This window comes from Pleurodeles waltl, chromosome 5 (genome assembly GCF_031143425.1).
Source record: "Pleurodeles waltl isolate 20211129_DDA chromosome 5, aPleWal1.hap1.20221129, whole genome shotgun sequence".
Classification (NCBI taxonomy): domain Eukaryota; kingdom Metazoa; phylum Chordata; class Amphibia; order Caudata; family Salamandridae; genus Pleurodeles; species Pleurodeles waltl.
In genome coordinates this window covers 1,399,093,513-1,399,111,945 of record NC_090444.1, presented here as the reverse complement: position 1 = coordinate 1,399,111,945, position 18,433 = coordinate 1,399,093,513, and the positions used below count along the sequence as shown (strand labels likewise).

Here is an 18,433-nt window from a genome sequence, read left to right as displayed (position 1 = left end):
ACTATCTCTTACTTTGAGACAGTATATACAGATCCAACTTCCTACAACTGGGCACTGGAATTGGGCGATGCTAGTGATCTGCATACGTCTCCAAGTGCTGGCATGCTTTCTCCCCATACCATGGCTACGGCGGAGGGAGCATCATATTTTATGGTGATCACTAGGTCAGCTGAGGTTCTCGGCCTTGAGTTTCCTTTTGTGGTGGTCAGGACTAACCTCCTGACTGAGGTGGCTCAGCCTGTGGTTTTCACTTCGGAACCCCTTTTACACTTCAGTGAAACCTTCACGGATGTCTTTCTGGGTTCCTGGTCCAGACCCAGCAAATGGGCTCCTGTGAATAGGACAGTCTCACGCTGCCATTGGTCCCAATACCATTCATCCAGGCTTCTTCATCTTCTAGCACATTCCCATCTGCACCCCTGGATAGAGAATCAAAATGACTGGATCTGCTTTGGAAGAAAATGTTTTGTTCCCCCAGTCTGGCATTGCAGTCCATGAACACCGCATGCCTCTTGAGCTGCTACACGCGTTCCTTATAGGATACAGTCGTGCAGGTGTTGCTGCGGGTGCTGGAGAAGCCCTGGGCCATCATCTCCCAAGCTTTTGCTGATGGTAGGGATATGGCAAAGTTCACGATCAGTTGTGGGCTGGACACGACCAACTCACTTGGTAGATCGGTTGCGTGGATGATGACCTTAATGCACCCTGTCTCATTGAGGATGTCTGGCTTTTCAGGGGATGTCCAACAATCTCTTATGGACATGCCTTTCAATGGCACCCATCTCTTCGAAGACAAAGCAACCTTGGTGCTCAAGCGTTTTAAGGAGCCTCTGGCTATGGCTCAGTACCTTGGCCTTGCTGCAGCCCCTCGCCCAGCACAGTCTGCTTTTCGCCCCTTTCGTGGCAACGGAAGGGGCTCCCTCTCGTGTCCTTTCCCTACCAGCCATGCATGCTACTCATCCACTGCATGGCCATGAACGCAGGATCCCATGGGCTTGTGGATCAGGGTGCCAGAGGTCTGCCCAGTCCGCCCTTGCTGCAGCCTCCAAACCCTCCTAGTCAGTCACCCCATCCTTTACCAGTGAAAGGCAGGATCCCCCATCACCTACCTTACTGGTAATCCATCACAACTGACAAGTGGGTTTTGCAGATAGTCCGAAGAGCCTACACCTCCGACTATGCCACTGTCTTACGACCATTTCTCGGAGGATCCTTTGACACCTCTCCGCGAGGAAGTCGTAGCTGTCTTGGCCAAGGGAGCCATAGAGAGGGTTTCTACGTAAGAAGTAGGCCGTGGTTGTTATTCCTGCTACTTTCTGGTGCCCAAGAAGGACTATGGCCTCCGCCCTATTCTAGACCTCCGGGCCCTCAATCTCTTCCTAGGGAAGGAGAAGTTCAAAATGCTCACCCTAGCTCAGGTCCCGTCTGCCTCTGACCCTTTAGTCTGGATGGTAGTATTGGATTTGCAGGACTCTTACTTCCATATACCCGTCCTGCCTGCCCCCAGATGCTAGTTACGATTTGTGGTATGCCACAAGCACTTTCACGTTACTGTGCTCCCCTTCGGCACTACTGGGGCCCCTTTGGTGTTCACAAAAGTGATGGCAGTGGTTGCAACTCATCTGGGCAGGTTAGGGGTTTCAGTCGCCCCTTACCTAGATGACTGGCTGTTAAAGGCGAGCACACCCCAGACGGTCGTCTCCCACCTTCAGTCAACGGCAAACCTTCTCCACCTGCTGGGGTTCACAATTAACATGCCAAAGTCACACCTGACTCCTTCTCATATGCTCCCCTTCATCTGAGCTGTTCTGGACACACTGCAGTTTCTGGCTTATCCTTCCGAAAAGCAAGTCCAGAATATTCTGGCTATTATTCTGATGTTTCTTTATCCCGGATTTCGGTGAGACTGACTTTGAGGATGCTGGGCCTTATGGCCTCCTGTATCCTGCTGGTGATGCATGCCAAATAGCATATATATGGACTCTGCAATGAGACCTGAGGTTCCAGAGGGTGCAGCATCAGGGAAACCTCCCCGATGTGGTCCAGATCTCGGAGGGAACTGCGCTAGATCTGCAGTGGTGGCTTTCGAATCGTGAATGGGTCAACGGCAGATCTCTCTCCTTTTGCCAACCAGATCTTACAGTGGTGACAGATGTGTCACTTCTGGGATTGGGTGGCCACTTGGGAGAGGCAGATATCGGAGGTCTCTGGTATCCAGCGGAGTGTGGACTCCACATCAACCTTTTGAAGCTCTGGGCGATCTGGCTTGCATTGAAAGCATTCCTTCGCTTGCTAAAAGGGAAAGTGATTCAGGTGTTCACGGACAACACCACTCCCATGTGGTACTGCAACAAGCAGGGCGGTGTGGGTTGTGGACTCTGTCAAGAGGCTCTACGTCTCTGGACATACCTGGAACACCAGGACATAACCGTGGTGGTTCAACATCTGGCAGGCTCTGTCAATGCCAGAGCAGACAAATTAAGCCGTTGATGCAGTCTTTCATGAATAGCATCTCCATCCAGAGGTTTTGCAAGGCCCCTTTCAGCAAAGGGGAGATTAGTCTCCTCAGAGAACGCACAATGTCAGCTGTTTTGCATGTTGGAGTTTCCACGGTGGCACTTGCTCAGCGTTTTGTCCTGAGTGGAGCTCAGGCCTCCTTTACGCATCCTTGCCAATAGCACTTCTACCCAGAGTTCTTAAGAGCGAGAGCGAACTGGCACAAGTAATCCTTGTGGCTCTGGACTGATCATGAAGAGTTTAGTATCCAGAGCTTTTGAGCCTGGCTGTGGATCCTCTGCTCAGACTGCCCCTTCAGAAGGATCTTCTGTCGCAGCTGCAGGGGGGGACGGTTCTCCACCCGAACCTGTCCAATCTCTGCCTTCTTGCGTGGAGATTGAACGGCAGCAGTTGACAGCTTTTGACCTGCTACCTGAAGTCTATAACATTATTTTGGATGCCAGGTGTCCCTCCACCAAATCGGTAAATGCAAGTCTGTTGATCCCCTTTCCACACCTCTGTCAGAGGTTCTACTGTTAATCCTTTCTCTTGCCCATCAGGGCTCTGCTTTGGGCAGCCTTAGAGTCTAATTATCTGTCATCTTGGCCTTTCTCAGATTGCCAGCCCAGCCTTCCTTATTCAAGTCTCCCATTGTTGGGAGGTTCCTTAAAGGACTCATCCATTTGTTTCCTCTCACCCCGTTCATTATGCCCCAATGAGACTTAAACCTTGTCCTTACTTACCTTATGTGTTCCCCTTCTGAGCCACTTCACATTTGTCTGCTGCGGCTCCTCACATTAAAATCTGCTTTCCTGATCATCACCTCTGCTCGCAGAGTGAGTGAGCTTCATGCTCTTTCTTCGAAGCCACCATTTTTATCTGTCCCTCCTGACAAAGTGTTCTTTTGTACTAGGGTCTCCTTTCTTCCCAATGTTGTTAATCCTTTTCACATAGACCAATCCATCGCCTTGCCTACTTATTATGCACCCCCACATCCCTCTCATGAAGATGAGAGACTCTACAGTCTGGATCCAAAAAGAGCATTGGCGTTCTACCTCAATCTTACCAAAGATTTCCGGGTGGGCGATCAACTCTTTATCGGATATGTGGGTGCGAAGAAAGGGCGGGCGGTGTAGAAGTGCACCATCCCTCGTTTAGTTGTGCTCTGCATTTAAACCTACTACACTTTGGTGAACAAAGAACTCCCTGAGGGCTTGCGTGTTCACTCCACCAGAGCAGCTGCTGCCACCACAGCATTAGCATGCAGAGTCCCTGTCCTGGATATCTGTCAGGCAGCAACATGGGCATCACTGCACATGTGCACTAATCATTACTGCCTGGACAGTCAGGTCTGAAGAGAAGGCTACTTTGGCCGTTCAGTCCTGCAGAACTTTCTAGAACGTTCTAGTATGATCTTGGTTTGCAGCCTACCGCCGAGGATGGTATTGCTTGGGTATCTATTCTAGGGTAAGGCATCTACAACTAGAATTCTCTGTCAGATAAACAAGTTACTTACCTTCGGTAACGATTTATTTGGTAGAAGCATATTCTAGTTGCACATTCCTTACCGACCCACCCATCCTCCCCTCACTGCGAACTGATTTCTCTCTATTCAGGGCTCTAGTACTGGCGCACCATTCTCAGTGTTCTTCATGGCTCTGTGCTACTGGTGTGGAAAGTCGTGAAAAGAAACTGACATCAGCGTGCCTGGGTGACACCTATATATGACTGCTTTGTCATCAGTGACCACGACGCCAGCTACGCATGCGGAGTCGACTGACTCCATAGAACGGCACCCTAGTGTACGGCTCGAAGAAAAATCGCTGAATCCAGTCTGACGCCTGGGTGAAATTCTAAGGTAAGGACCTTAAACTAGAATATGTATCTCCCAGATAAATTGTTACCGAAAGTAACTAACTTGTTCAACAGCACCAGAACTGGAATTCTGAAGCCTTGCTCCTGTGCAGAACTTAAGCTTATTCGGCTTAGGGGAGTTTAAGAATTCATTAATCTGTTAAATTTTCTGTTTATTGCAACTCCATTCTTTCTTTATCTTTTTATTGTGTGTTCCTTTTGCTTTCGTTTTATTTTAATTAACAGGGGACTTGAGGTTACTGTGCCCTTACCACCTTAATTATTTCTTAGTGCCGAATTCTACTTGTACTTTATTTTTTTTACATGTACCTTTATTCAAACCCCAGTTACTTAACTGATTCTTAATCATTTTGAACCGCCTTTTTCCGCGAGTCAGTTACTCTGAAATGTTTTTGCCTGGATGTAATTAACCAAAGAATAATACATCACTCTTCGCGAAGCTATCTTGATGACTTGTTTATAACTCCGATTTCAAGTAACACATCTTCGAGTTAGGTACTGCTTGCGTGACAGTAAAAAAGACTGTCCAGTGATTACATCACTTCTTTATTAATGCATTCACGGACCTAGACCAATTACTTATTATGCATTTGATGAGTCCTGAATACTGATCCTTGGTATATAAAATGAATGTCCAGTTGTTGCTCATAATTTTAAACACATGCTTGAAATTTCCTTTGTATTTAGTGTTTGCATGCACAAATACAAAATCATTTTACCTACTAAAGGAATTGTTAGGCAACATTGTCCATACGTTGCTCATATACCCAAGTTTGATTTATTCATCATGTTAAGTTACAGAAAGATTATACATTTGTTCTTACTAGGTAAATTCAAACCTTCTCTCAGAGCCCCAGAACTATACAGCTTTAGCCCTTTGCCTGAAGCTCTCCAGCTGATATCAGTAGTTCTCTTAATCATGCTGTACTCCTATTCCAAAGCATCTTTACTCGGATCATACCACTGTCACTCAGTACAGAAACAAATTGGAACGATTTCCATTGCGCGCCGATGGTAGGTGCTCATTTAGCTGATCCCGATCTGCGACCTGAAAAGTGTTTTCTGTTTTACGCTGGTACAACACTGCCTCTCTGTGGAGAAACAGGTGAAACGAATCGTTATAAAATCCCATCAATTAATCGTGTTCGGACGATATCGGTTTTGATTAAGTAGGGCGACCTGGTTGTAGAACTCTGAACCTTAATTTTCAACAAAATATAAAACCCAAATATCAGGGTTTGCGCGCTGCACTGCACTCATTTTACTTTCCTGACAATAATATTGTTTTTTTTGTTTTAAAGGATATGCTCGGGGGCTGTTGTTGATGCTTCTCTTGACACACAGAACCCTTATGGTCACCAGGGTTTCTCCCACATTATTTCTTAGTTAAAACTATTGCTTATTTTTTTATGTTTTATTGCCTTTTGGAATGTATCTGCTATTTTATCTTCAGGTTTGTTTGGCGATTGTTAAATGGGGCCACCCCATTCAATATTTTCTAAAGTCAATTTGAGATCTTGTTTTTCGCCAGAATAATGTCAGGGCCTTCGTTTGTGTACGTACTTGAAGGCATGCCGGCTTGTGGCATGTGCGAGCTGGGCCCAGCACGTCACTGTTCAGGAGGGCTTAAAAAACTGTCTGCATAAATGTCCCTAAAAGAGCAGCGCACTCTACATTGACTTCAATGATTTAATTTCAACTGCTTAAATCGTTTTAACGTGCCTTGACCACTTTTTTGAGCACCTTATCAGACCACTACTTTGTCCTCCCGTCTCTCTAATCCCTGCCGACACGCTTCAATAGTCCCCTCCCCAACTCAGCACACTACTTGGAACCATCTTGACAAAGCTACGTTGTGAAAGATTCGGGTGAGCTGGGGGAGGTGCAGAGACGTGTATTTCAGAAGCAAGTCCGTACTGTGGAGGCCAACTGAGGACTGACCTTTGAAAAGGGGCTGCTGCTTCGTTTCATTGATCAACACAAGTGAGGACGGCGTATTTATTTCGGCCCAGGACGCTATGGAGCAAGGGCCGGCTCTGCTTGTAGGACGGTAAATGTCGTGTGAAAGTTGTAGCCACGTTAAGGTTAACTCTCTTCAGTAGTCTAATACGAATGTACCAGTTTAAGGAACCCGCGATCTCAGCCCCAAAATCGCAATCTCTTGTTGCGCCCCCAAAAGTATGACCGCCCTGCGTCGTATTTTTGTAAGTGCTCCCTCTCAGGCAACCTTTGAAACGGTTTTTTAAACGCTTTTCCATTCTTTTACTACATTATTGTTTATATGGCAGATGTACTGACAGGCACCCCAACTCGAACGCCACCTTTAAACAAGTGCATTTAACCGGGGGAAGCCTTTACTGCTGACCCTTTTCTATGGACTGGTGGGTAGTGAAAGTTCAGCGACTGCATTGCATTTATTTTGAAGCTTCTCTCCCACTTCTTTCATGGGTTCGTTAGCTTGACCTTTGAAGAGCCCCGTGAAGTGATGAGACTTCCCAATAGAGTCATGGATGTCCCCGTGATGATTTTCACATTGCAAGGTCACTTAAACTGCTGCATGCAAGACCCTGTGTTAGTTGACACCACACTAAGACCTTTAAACAGTCAAGTCCCATGTGGGATGTAGAAAATAAAAGCATGGGCCCAGATCCGAGTTCTTTGTGAGAAGGCTGTATCACCGCAAGTTTTGCAACCTGGGTGCATCCAAGTAGTTGAGGGCTGCAGGGAAGCTCCAGTGCCCCTGCCAGCACCCACTGTGGTGTTGGCGGAAGTCCATTTCTTTGCTGCTGCCTGGGCAAGAGAAGTTTAATTTTATGCTTACACCCTGGAGAGAGCAAAGTTGTGTTCCCTACCTTGGAGATGGCAGGCACGGAAAGCCCACGCCCTTCCATAGGAAGCCAGCAGTGTCCAAGTGGATGCAGTCCCCGAACACTGCTCACATCTGGCCTGGGGGAAGGGGTCCCTGGAGCCAGCCGGCTTCCGAAGGGGAGGGGGGGGAGCTGTACCCCCCCTCCCCTGAATTATAAATATCAGGCCGTGGGTATGGAGTCCCCTGGGGTCTCTAAGAGGCTCGGGGGTGGGATGGGTGCAAGCCCTCTCCCAAATATAATTAAAGGTGCCTCGGTGATAGGTTTTGGGAGGCATACAATTTCTCAAGCCCCTGCTCCTCTAACCAGGCCTAGGATGCAGGGTATCTCTACCCTTACCCCTATTTGTGTTTTTTATTCAGGACAGTGGACTGAGCCCCTGAGTCCGAAAATGGCTGCCTCCACATCTCTGTTAATATGGTGGCAGCCAATCAGATCATATCATTTGATCTGGTTGATCTGCGGATCCATTGCATCATGAAATATACAATTATTTTTTAACCCTAATTTCTCAAAAGCTACTGAAGAGATTTACACCAAATGACAAAAAAAGCACGCTTTCTGGATCGAGATCTAGTTGTTTGTCTGATATGGTTTCATTCCGTTTTGTGCTATCGCTGTTCAGTATTCCTGTGGAAAAATGAACTGAAGAAAATATTTTTTGGGGACCCACTCCTTTCCCTTGGCCCTCGCTTGAATGAATCACCTTAAAGCGTTCTAGAAAGGAGAATATATTGAGGTTTTTTTTTGGTTATTTTTGTTTCATGTTGATTCATCAAATGGTGCCAAGTTATTAGCAAACCAAAAAAAAAAAATCCCTATGGGAACATGGCCCTAACTAACAATTGCTAAGTTGCAACTTCCACTGGGTAAAATATATTTATATATCTATCCACAACATGAAAGAAAGAGTTACGGTCATCATTACTGGACACAGGGGCTAGGTGTCCTGAAAATGTTCAAAAAATTAAAATACGATAGTTGGGGGCAGGGTGATTCAGAACCCCTGGCCTATATTTGGAGAGGAACCTGAGGGACTCTCCTGGCCCTTGGGGGACAAAGATAATTAATTTATTTGCCTCTTTGTGAGCCTGCAGGACTGGAGAAAAAAAAATGAAGTTTTTGAGAGTGTACTGCCCATGAGGCTCTTTGGCTTAGGGCCCTGCTGCCAGGCCCTACGGTCAACCCCCTGCTATGCAGTGCTGAAGGCCATGCATTGCGGAAGTCTGGCCCCTAGGGGAGTGTTGGATGCAGACTTATCATAATAAAGCAATATCTTATGTTAAAAATTCAGTAAAAAATTACTGAAAAAAACAGTGTTTTAAGTGTAGTTATACTTGAGGAAGCTAGTAAGGTTTTAACTCACTCTTAAAATGCCTAAGATTCACTGAATAATAATAATGTTTAAAAACAAGAGAAAATTTCCAGTTATATGAACCTGACCGAAGTATAGTTGTTAACGCGGTTATGTTCTGCTTATGACCTTACATATTACATAACTGATGACCTCTGTGGCAGTTATATCAGTAACTATAAGAATTTCGGTGTTTTTTGGTTTTGACATTTCTAAGGTTTTTATAATGTAAGTTAAAATCAGAGGCATTTAGCCAGCCCCATTCATCAGTTGATCTGCTGTCATTCATGCTTCTCTTCCGTTCACTTAAAGCATTGGGCAGTGGATGAGCCTGGGATGAGCCTTCTACAGCCATTGGCTAACTTCTTGTAAGTGACAGCATTCTTCTATTTCACAAGGTGCACTTCTGCATGCAGAGTAGTTATCTGCTGTGTCAAGTCCTACTCTGGCAATGTGTGACCCAAAAGTGTTTGCTTTTAGCCAATTTTTGTTATAGTGTTGAGGGTGTTGAATCTCCCCAACAATACCAGTTTGCAAAAAAAAATGACAAAACAAGCATTGAGAAAGCCAAAAGACTGGCCGTAAAAACCACACCTATTGGTTTTGCAAATGCTTATTCTAGATTGGAATAATTATTTTTAGTTGACTCATTTGCATATTAACAGCGGATCAACCATAGAACGCATTGCAAGTCAATGGAAATTAGCAAAGAAACACAGAAAAACTAAATTTAAACAATTTTTTTGAAAAGGGTTAAAGAAGTGATTTCAGAAAATACCACCCACAAAGCTTGAATCGGATACCAATCGCAGTAAGAGGAGTTCCTTCTGTTTAATTCACGTATTTGATACATTTTCGTAGTTTGCCAATGTATCTCCTATTGGTGCAAAATGGTCTACATAAAACGATGAAAATTTAAAAAGAAATATTAAGCCTGTGTTATAAGCAGTTTCAAAATATAAAATAAGCCATTCCCTAATACGTTGGCCCCTTAATAAAATTTAACATAGATTTCAGATTGTCGATACATTTATAGCACCATGACAACCACAACATTTATTTTGCATGCATTAAATGTATCACTTAGGTAGTTTAAGGCACATCCGTATGCGTTTGTTTTTTACTTGCACATTGTTCATTGATGGTCTTTAATTGGCTTAGGAGCGTAGTAGACTGAGACATGGATTATATAATTAATGTAATGTGCAACATACAGCATGTTGCTGATAGTTATTTGTTTTTACAGTAGTGTCACCCTCCCTATCTGTACTCAGTAAAAAGATGCTTTTATTAGCTTGGCTTTTCCATCTTTCAGCTTCATCCATGTTATAAATCATTTTACCTGTAAATTACATATAATATATATTATGGGAATTGTCTTAAGATGTTTTTAATGTTAAAAACTGTGCTTTGTTATGAAAAAGGTTCCCTGCATTTTTTTGTTGTAAGTGTATTGTAAACAATGTAAGCAGCTTAAAAATTGGATATTTCTGTGTGAAGAATGACAATATTGGCCAGCGTGATGGATTAAGTAAATCATTTTATAAAATATCTTTTTTTTGTTGTTGTTTTTTTTTGCTAAGGTACAAATTTTGTACGTTAACTGTTAATAAATTCATCTTTAGCGCAGTGGCTCCTAACTGCTAATAGGATATATTGTAAACAAATGTGTATATGTACGTTGTATTTTCACTTTGAATTCAGTTGTTTTATGACATTTATGTGTTTTATGCTTGTAGACCGTGTATTCTTCTTATGGACTCATTAAGAGGACCTTCTCGATCAAATGTGGTCAGAACGCTACGAGAGTAAGTTCTTCAGTTATTTCAGCATAAGAGTTTGAGTGTGGATTCCCTTGTATACCATTAATCCAAGAGCTGAATGCAGGTTGAAAGAGGTCTGCACATCTACATCCATGCAGAGTTGTTGCTCCCTGTGTTTCATGTTTTGAAACACATTTTCATGGTACTAAATATGTTTTGAACAGGTTTAGGTAGTAGACCTTAGTGTAATGTGATAATCAAGCCACCACAAGCAAGTGCGACTTAAGTTAAATATTTTTTAACATAGAAATCTATTTATAATGAATGTTCTTAAAATACCTTAATTTGAATCAAGTTAAGAAATGTAAAATGTGTATTTAATTTAAATAGGTATAATTTTTTTTTAATTCTTCGTTCCTCCTCCCCTTTGTTTTTTAGGTCAAAGTCTGCCAGACAGCACAGCTGTCTGGTTGCAAAGACTTTTTGGGGACATGCTGAAACCTTCCCTATGAATGATTTCCACCCTTTGCGTATGATTGGCTTTGTGTTTTGTATCACTCATTTGTCTGTTTTCTATTTGCTGACTTTATTTGTTTTAGGCTGTCCAGTATGTGTTTGTCCCTCCTATGGAGCATAGCATGTTTACCACCTTTCAAACTGACTCCTTGTATTCTTCCACAAGTGCTCACTTTGTGGGATCTCTTTTTTCTTTTTGATCAAGGCACTCCGTAAGAGTACATGTGCTTTTAGTTGTCTCCCTTGCATATTAGATTAGGAAGCAGTAAATATGCCGCTAAAAGTTCATCAATTTTGCATGCCTGTGAGAAACAATGTTCTGTCTATGAGCTTGTTTATTTTGGTCAGTGCTCTGTACTCATAGCTTAAACAATCCTCTTTCTTGTACTGATAGCATAGCTCAAATACTCGTCTTCCTCCATTTCACACCCATGCTCCATACGCTGGAAGTACAGAAGTGAGGGCTACTGACGCATCCCCTAATGAACTATGGTGGAGTTCAGAACCAAATGAGCAATGAACATTAAATTTTGTTTTTAACTTGTCGCATTCGCTGTGCATTCAAAGATTGAGGTCAAAAGTCAGGCAATGTCTTCAGATGAAGGTTGATGTTTATTTTCTCTGACTGTAAAGTGAGAGGATTTATGTGACAATCGTCTTGGGTACTGGGGTTTTTTAAGGAAAGGCTGTTGGGTGTTATTTTTCATAGTACACAACATTTAAATGGCAGTAAATGAACTGTACAAATATTTCAGAATATATCTGAATTGAGGCAAGCATACATGAAGCACATCTTTTTTTCAATAATTTTGTTGGAGTCAAATATTTTAATACGATTAAAACAAATTAATACATTAGGTGATGCCACTTTCCACACATTATCATTTGTGCACTGTATAGTAATATCAGTATACCGGAATGTCTGTGCAAATGTAATGGTTATCCCACTGAAAATTGTGGTGTCCGTAATGGCAGTGTGCTGCCACACCATGCATACTCCACTCCATGCAATTCTATGCCACTCTAATCCATATTTTAGTCCACTCTATGCCCCACTACTGTATCACACTCTACTGCTCTCTGTGGCACTGCAGTCTCGTCTCTACTCCACTACGTGCCACTCTATGCCCCTCCACTCTACAGCACTCTACTCCAGTCTATGACACTTCACTCTTTGCAACCCCACTCTATGCCAATTGGCACTCTGCTCCACTCTACTTCTACCCCAACTCTACTTTAGGACACTGCACTCTACCCCCCTCTATGCTACTCCACTTCACTCTATGCTACCACAATTTACTCCACTTTACACCACCCTTCTCTGCACCACTTTGTGCCACTCTGCTCTACTCTGACACACCCTACTCTATACCACTCCGTTCTACAACACTCCTCTCTGTGACGCTCCATACCACGTTATCAGCTCTACTGTAGGAAGTTGGCTCTGTATATACTATTTCAAAGTAAGAAATAGTGTGCACGACTCTTAGAGGTATGATAGTGGCAAAAGTAGATAATTCTAATGCTCTATTTTGTGGTAGTGTGGTCGAGCAGTAGGCTTATCCGAGGGTAGTGTTAAGCGTTTGTTGTACACACATAGGCAATAAATGAGGAGAACACACTCAAAGACTTATTCCAGGCCAATAGGTTTTTATATTGAAAAATATATTTTCTTAGTTTATTTTAAGAACCACAGGTTCAAGATTTACAGTTAATACTTTAAATGTATGGTACTTCACTTAGATACTTTGGGAACTTTGAATGAAAACAATATCATGTACAGTCTTTGTAAAAATGGCAATAAGCTATTTTCAAAGTGGACACAGTGGAAAAATCAAAAGTTCCTGGGGGAGTTAAGTAAAGGTTAGATTAGGAGGTAAGTAAAACGCTTACAAGTCTCAGTCCTGGGGCATAGGCAGCCCACCGTTTGGGGTTCAAGGCAACCCCAAAGTTACCACACCAGCAGCTCAGGGCCGGTCAGGTGCAGAGGTCAAAGAGGTGCCCAAAACACATAAGCACCTATGGAGAACCGGGGTGCTCCGGTTCCAGTCTGCCAGCAGGTAAGTACCTGCGTCCTCGGGGGGGATTGGAAGACCAGGGGGGTTTTGTAGAGCACTGGGGGGACACAAGTAGGCACACAAAACACACTCTCAGGGGCACAGGGGCGGCCGGGTGCAGTGTGCAAAGCAGGCGTTGGATTTTGTATAGGTTTCAGTGGAGGGACCCAGGGGTCACTCTAGCAGTGCAAGCAGGCACAGGTAGGGCTTCTCGGGACAAATCACCACATGGGCAAGGCAGATGCGTCACTCCTGCGTCGAAGTTCTGTTCCTTCAGGTCCTGGGGGCTGCGGGTGCAGTGTTGGTTCCAGGTGTCGGGTCCCATTTTACAGGCAGTCGCGGTCAGGAGGAGCCTCTGGATTCTCTCTGCAGGCGTCGCTGTGGGGGCTCAGGGGGGTCGTCTCTGGTTACTCATGGGATCGCAGTCACCAGGGAGTCCTGAATGAGGTGTTGGTTTTTGGCAGGTCGAGCTGGGGGCGTCGGGTGCAGAGTTTAGAGTCTCACGCTTCCGGCGGGAAGCGTGAAGTCCTTAGAAGTTGCTTCTTTGTTGCAAATAAGTAGCTGGTTTTGAACACGGCCGCTGTTCACAGGAGCTTCTTGGTCCTGTAGTCCAGGGCAGTCCTTTGAGGCTTCAGAGGTCACTGGTCCCTGTCGAAGCGTCGCTGGAGCAGGTTTTCGAAGTTGGAGACAGGCCAGTAGGGCTGGGGTCAAATCAGTTGTCGTCTTCCTCCTCCTCTGCAGGCTTGTAGGTCAGCAGTACTTCTTTCTTCAGGTTGCAGGAATCTGATTTCCTGGGATCTGGGGAGCCCTTAAATACTGAATTTGGGGGGGTGTTTAGGTCTGGGAGGGCAGTAGCCGGTGGCTACACCCTCTTTGTGCCTCCTCCCTGTGGGGACGTGGGCACATGCCTAATCCTATTGGGGGAATCCTCCAAATTCAAGATGGAGGATTTCTCAAGGCAAGGGGTCACCTCAGCTCAGGATACCTTAGGGGCTGTCCTGACTGGTGGGTGACTCCTCCTTGTTTTTCTCATTATCTCCTCCAGCCTTGCTGCCAAAAGAGGGGGGCAGTGGCCGGAGGGGCGGGCATCTGCAGTAGCTGGGATGCCCTGGGGCACTGTAACAAAAGGGGTGAACCTTTGAGGCTCACCGCCAGGTGTTAGAGTTCCTGCAGGGGAGGTGAGAAGCACCTCCACCCAGTACAGGCTTTGTTCCTGGCCACACAGAGTGACAAGCACTCTCCCCATGTGGCCAGCAACATGTCTGGTGAGTGGCAGGCTGGCAGAAACTGGTCAGCCTACACTAGAAGTTGGGTAGGTATTCAGGGGGTATCTCTAAAGGCCCTCTGGGTGTATGTTACAATAAATTGCACACTGGCATCAGTGTGCATTTATTGTGCTGAGAAGTTTGATACCAAACTTCCCAGTTTTCAGTGTAGCCATTATGGAACTGTGGAGTTCGTGTTTGGCAAACTCCCAGACCATATACTCTGATGGCTACCCTGCACCTACAATGTCTAAGGTTTTGCTTAGACACTGTAAGGCATAGTGCTCATGCACCTATGCCCTCACCTGTGGGATAGTGCACCCTGCCTTAGGGCCGTAAGGCCTGCTAGAGGGTGGCTTACCTACGCCACAGGCAGTGTGATGTTCGCATGGCACTTTGAGGGGAGTGCCATGTCGAGTTAGTCTTTTTCTCCCCACCAGTACACACAAGCTGTGAAGCAGTGTGCATGTGCTGAGTGCGGGGTCTCTAGGGTGGCATAAGACATGCTGCAGCCCTTAGAGACCTTCCCTGGCATCATGGTCCTTAGTACCAGGGGTACCAGTTACAAGGGACTTACCGGAGTGCCAGGGTTATGCCAATTGTGGAGACAAAGGTACGATTTAGGGAAAGAACACTGGTGCTGGGGCCTGGTTAGCAGGGTCCCAGCACACTTTCAAATCATAACTTAGCATCAGCAAAGGCAAAAAGTTAGGGGGTAACCATGCCAAGGAGGCATTTCCTTACATCTACTCCATGCCACTCCAATCTACCACCACTCCACTCAGTGCCACAACACTCTATGAAGCTCTAATCCACTTTACACACTTATATTCTACTCCGGGCCACTCCACTCTCTGCCACTCTAGTCCATTCCTCCTCACTCTAGTCCACTCTGTGCCACTCACTCTGCTGTTCCACACTACTCTGCAACACTCCACATCATGCCACTCTGACACTCCCCACTCTAACACCACACTGTCATTCCACTCTTAGGCGCTGTACTCCGCTCTACTCTAGCCTACGGTGCTCCCTGCCACTCTACACAACTCCACTGTCACTCCACTCCTCCACACTATGCCACTTTATGCCTCTTTACTCCACTCTAGACCTCTCCACAACACTCTTCTCCACAACACAGCACTGTACTCTGACACTACACAGTGTTCTACATCACTCCAATCTGTGCCACTGTACGCCAACCCACTCTATTCCTCTCTACGACTCTCTACTCCAGCAGTTCTTAACCTGTGGTCTGTGACTGCTCTAAAAATAAAGTAATATGAACACTCTATATAAATGCAGGTGCGAAATGTAAAATTTTTATAACGTTCTATAAATGCGAAGGAAATGAAATTGGAGGCTAAAAATGAAGTTGATTATCAGATTGATTCATGGGAGCAGATCAAGTGCATCAAACAGAATATAATATATTATGGTTGATTGGTGGTTTCAGTTTAATTTAGAAATCCTCCAACATTCCCATTAAAATTAAAGTTTAGATTTTTTTTTTTTATATTTGGGAAATAAATAAAATATTGAATCCATTTTGTGGTTCAAATCGTCAACATCGCTATGGGCAGGGTCCCCAGATTTCACCAATGATTCAGAGGGGTGTTCCCGGTTTTCAGCAATGATTAGGTGGGGGCCTACATAAGCCACAAGGTTGAGAACCACTGCTCTACTTCATTCAGTACCTCTCTCTGTGCTACTCTGCCACTCCACTCTAAGACTTCACAAATACTTTATGCCACTACACTCTACAACAGTCTGCTCTGTTCCACTCTAGAACACTACACTGTATGCCACTTTACGCCGCTCCTTCTCTATAGCACTCTGTTGCTCTCTATACCACTCCACTATAACATCCTACCCCACTCAAGCTTTCTACGCAACTGTACTTCCCCCTTCACAGCACTTTACTCCATTTTATGACACATCACTGTCCCACTCTCTTTCCACTTCAGTTTTTGCCACTCCACCCCACTCTTTGCCACTCCACTCCCCCCCCCACTCTTTGCTGTGCCACTCCACTCCATGTCACTCCACCCTGCTCAACTCCACTCCCCACCACCCCACTGTATGCCACTCCTCCACTCTCTACTTTGACACTTCACTCCACTCTGACTCACTCTACTCTGTCATTCTACACCTTTCAACTCTGTGCCATTCTACTCTTCTATACACCACGTTACTCAGCTCTATTTCCTGCCCCTCCACAACATGCATCTTCACGATACCCTACCCCACAACACTCTAATTCACTCAGTGGCATTCCATGCTCCTCCGCTCTTTATTTAAAACAAAGCAAGAACCTTAGAATGCTTAGCTACTTGTAGTGAACAGTCTCCATTCCAGGGTGGGCCACCATGTATCCAAATTCCCATCTCTCTCCCTTAAAAGGCGATGCAACCAGCCTTCCACATTTTGATTTCATCCGAAAATAAATCTGTAAGAAGAGGAGCAAGGGACTTGGGACTGAGTGGCTGTAACAAGGGGCTGGGATAGCTGCGTTGCTAAGAGTGAACAGACTGTACTTCAAAATGGCTGCCATTTTTAATGTCTAGTACATGGTTATACTGTCTTCTCCTTTTAGTAGTCAACACAACTGCTAACATTTTGTAGCTGGTTGTTCTAAAGAAATATCACTGTTTTAAAGGAAATCTTTGCCACTCAAAATAAAGCAAAAACATGTCATTATAAGGAGCCCTTCTTTAGAAAGTATTTGTAGCACAGCACCTTGATATAGTAGATTGTATGACCTGTGAGAAAATACTGCATTCATTAGTTTTTTAAGTTGCTTTTCTGACTTAGGCTCTCAAAGTTGGTACATAATAACGTAACACCTGTCTCATAGTCCTCTCCCAGAGGGACGTCTTGAGGAAACAAGCGTTGGTAAATGCAATAGGTTTCACCTATTTGATTAATAATGAGCAGTTTTTTTGTGAGTTGTAGCTTGGTGCACAGTTGTGCAATATAAGATGCAACAGATTAGATGTTTTGCTTATTTGCCCCAAAGTTGTTTCAAAGTACTTTACATTTTGTTAATTGAATTTAGATTTACGTAACCGTTTCCAGTGATGAAATAAATAGGTAGGAACCAAAATCAAATGAAACCTTTCAGAAAAGAAATGGTCAGTGCTCCTAAAAAGAAGCAAAAATTATGCAGAATTATTCAACGTTTTATTTCCAGTGCCGCTAGGCAGCATCGAAATGAGGCACCAGGCCCTGGTGCACAGCAGGGTTTCAGCGCCCGGCTATACCCCATGCTGCTTGGTATTCACCTCGGACCGTCGCTTTTGCTCAGTCCTGAGGTAAATTAAATCTTTCAAAGCAAAGATTATCATCATTGACTCATATGCTCTGCTCTGCCTCATGCTGTCATATGCCAGGCAGGCCACTATAAGGTTCGAAATGTTTATTTTTAGTTCGGCCCCAAATGGACTAAGTAGCACCTGGAGCGTTTAGTTAATTGCTAGGCGAAACCCAAAAACTGACTAACACCGATGGTCACTGTTATCCCAGGCAGACCGGTCATAGATTTGAAAATGGTTTGAACGGAAATGTTAATTACTTCGAAACTTTTGCTTTATTTAAGCATTGTTTCTGTGTCAAACTTGACAAATTTGTTTAAAAAATAAATAAAGGAATAATGTTATTTTATCAAACACATGTTAATAGCTGTAAAAAACAGGTGTTACCATTGCACCCCTTGATCAAACGCATTTTATCAACATCCAAAATTTAAAAGACTGAGACCATCAGGTCACAATAAGATCTAGCGATCTGCTTTTAAGTTAACCTAACACATTTGCAGAGGGCACAACAATCAGTTGAAATGTGGGGGGCAGACTGGTTAATTTCATTTTCTTGTTAAATTTTAATTCCTTTATCAAGCATTCATATGACCAATCGATGCAGCAGCACGCCGCTAGCGTCAAGTAGGAAAGTGAGAAATAATGCAGCAGAAGCTTCATATAAGAGGTAAAGAAAACTTAGATTTCTTTTCACGGAGCCACCTGTTGCCCAAGAATGAGGAGATGTCCTTGACGTTAAACTCTCAACTGCTGACCTTACAGAAAACTCTTATAATCCCGGCTCAGTACTTAAGGAAATTGTGGGATCCTGGGTAAAATTCACCACACGGCTCAATTTCCTTAGCTGACAAAATTCTGAAAAAAATCAGTTTCCAGATTACACCTGTGTTGCCTGAACTAGATAATGTGCACTGGGGGCAACACAT

At 44.3% G+C, this 18,433-nt stretch overlaps 1 protein-coding gene across 10 annotated transcripts in view; it reads left to right on the top strand.

The window, feature by feature from the left end:
* The window catches only part of SENP6 (SUMO specific peptidase 6), a 914,216-nt gene that overhangs the window by 793,830 nt on the left and 101,953 nt on the right, over positions 1-18,433 (top strand). For all 10 annotated transcript variants that reach the window (XM_069235653.1, XM_069235659.1, XM_069235655.1 and 7 more), the window contains one exon: positions 10,332-10,400. In XM_069235653.1, coding sequence (XP_069091754.1) covers positions 10,332-10,400 — 69 coding nt within the window. The remainder of the gene's footprint in view (positions 1-10,331; positions 10,401-18,433) is intronic.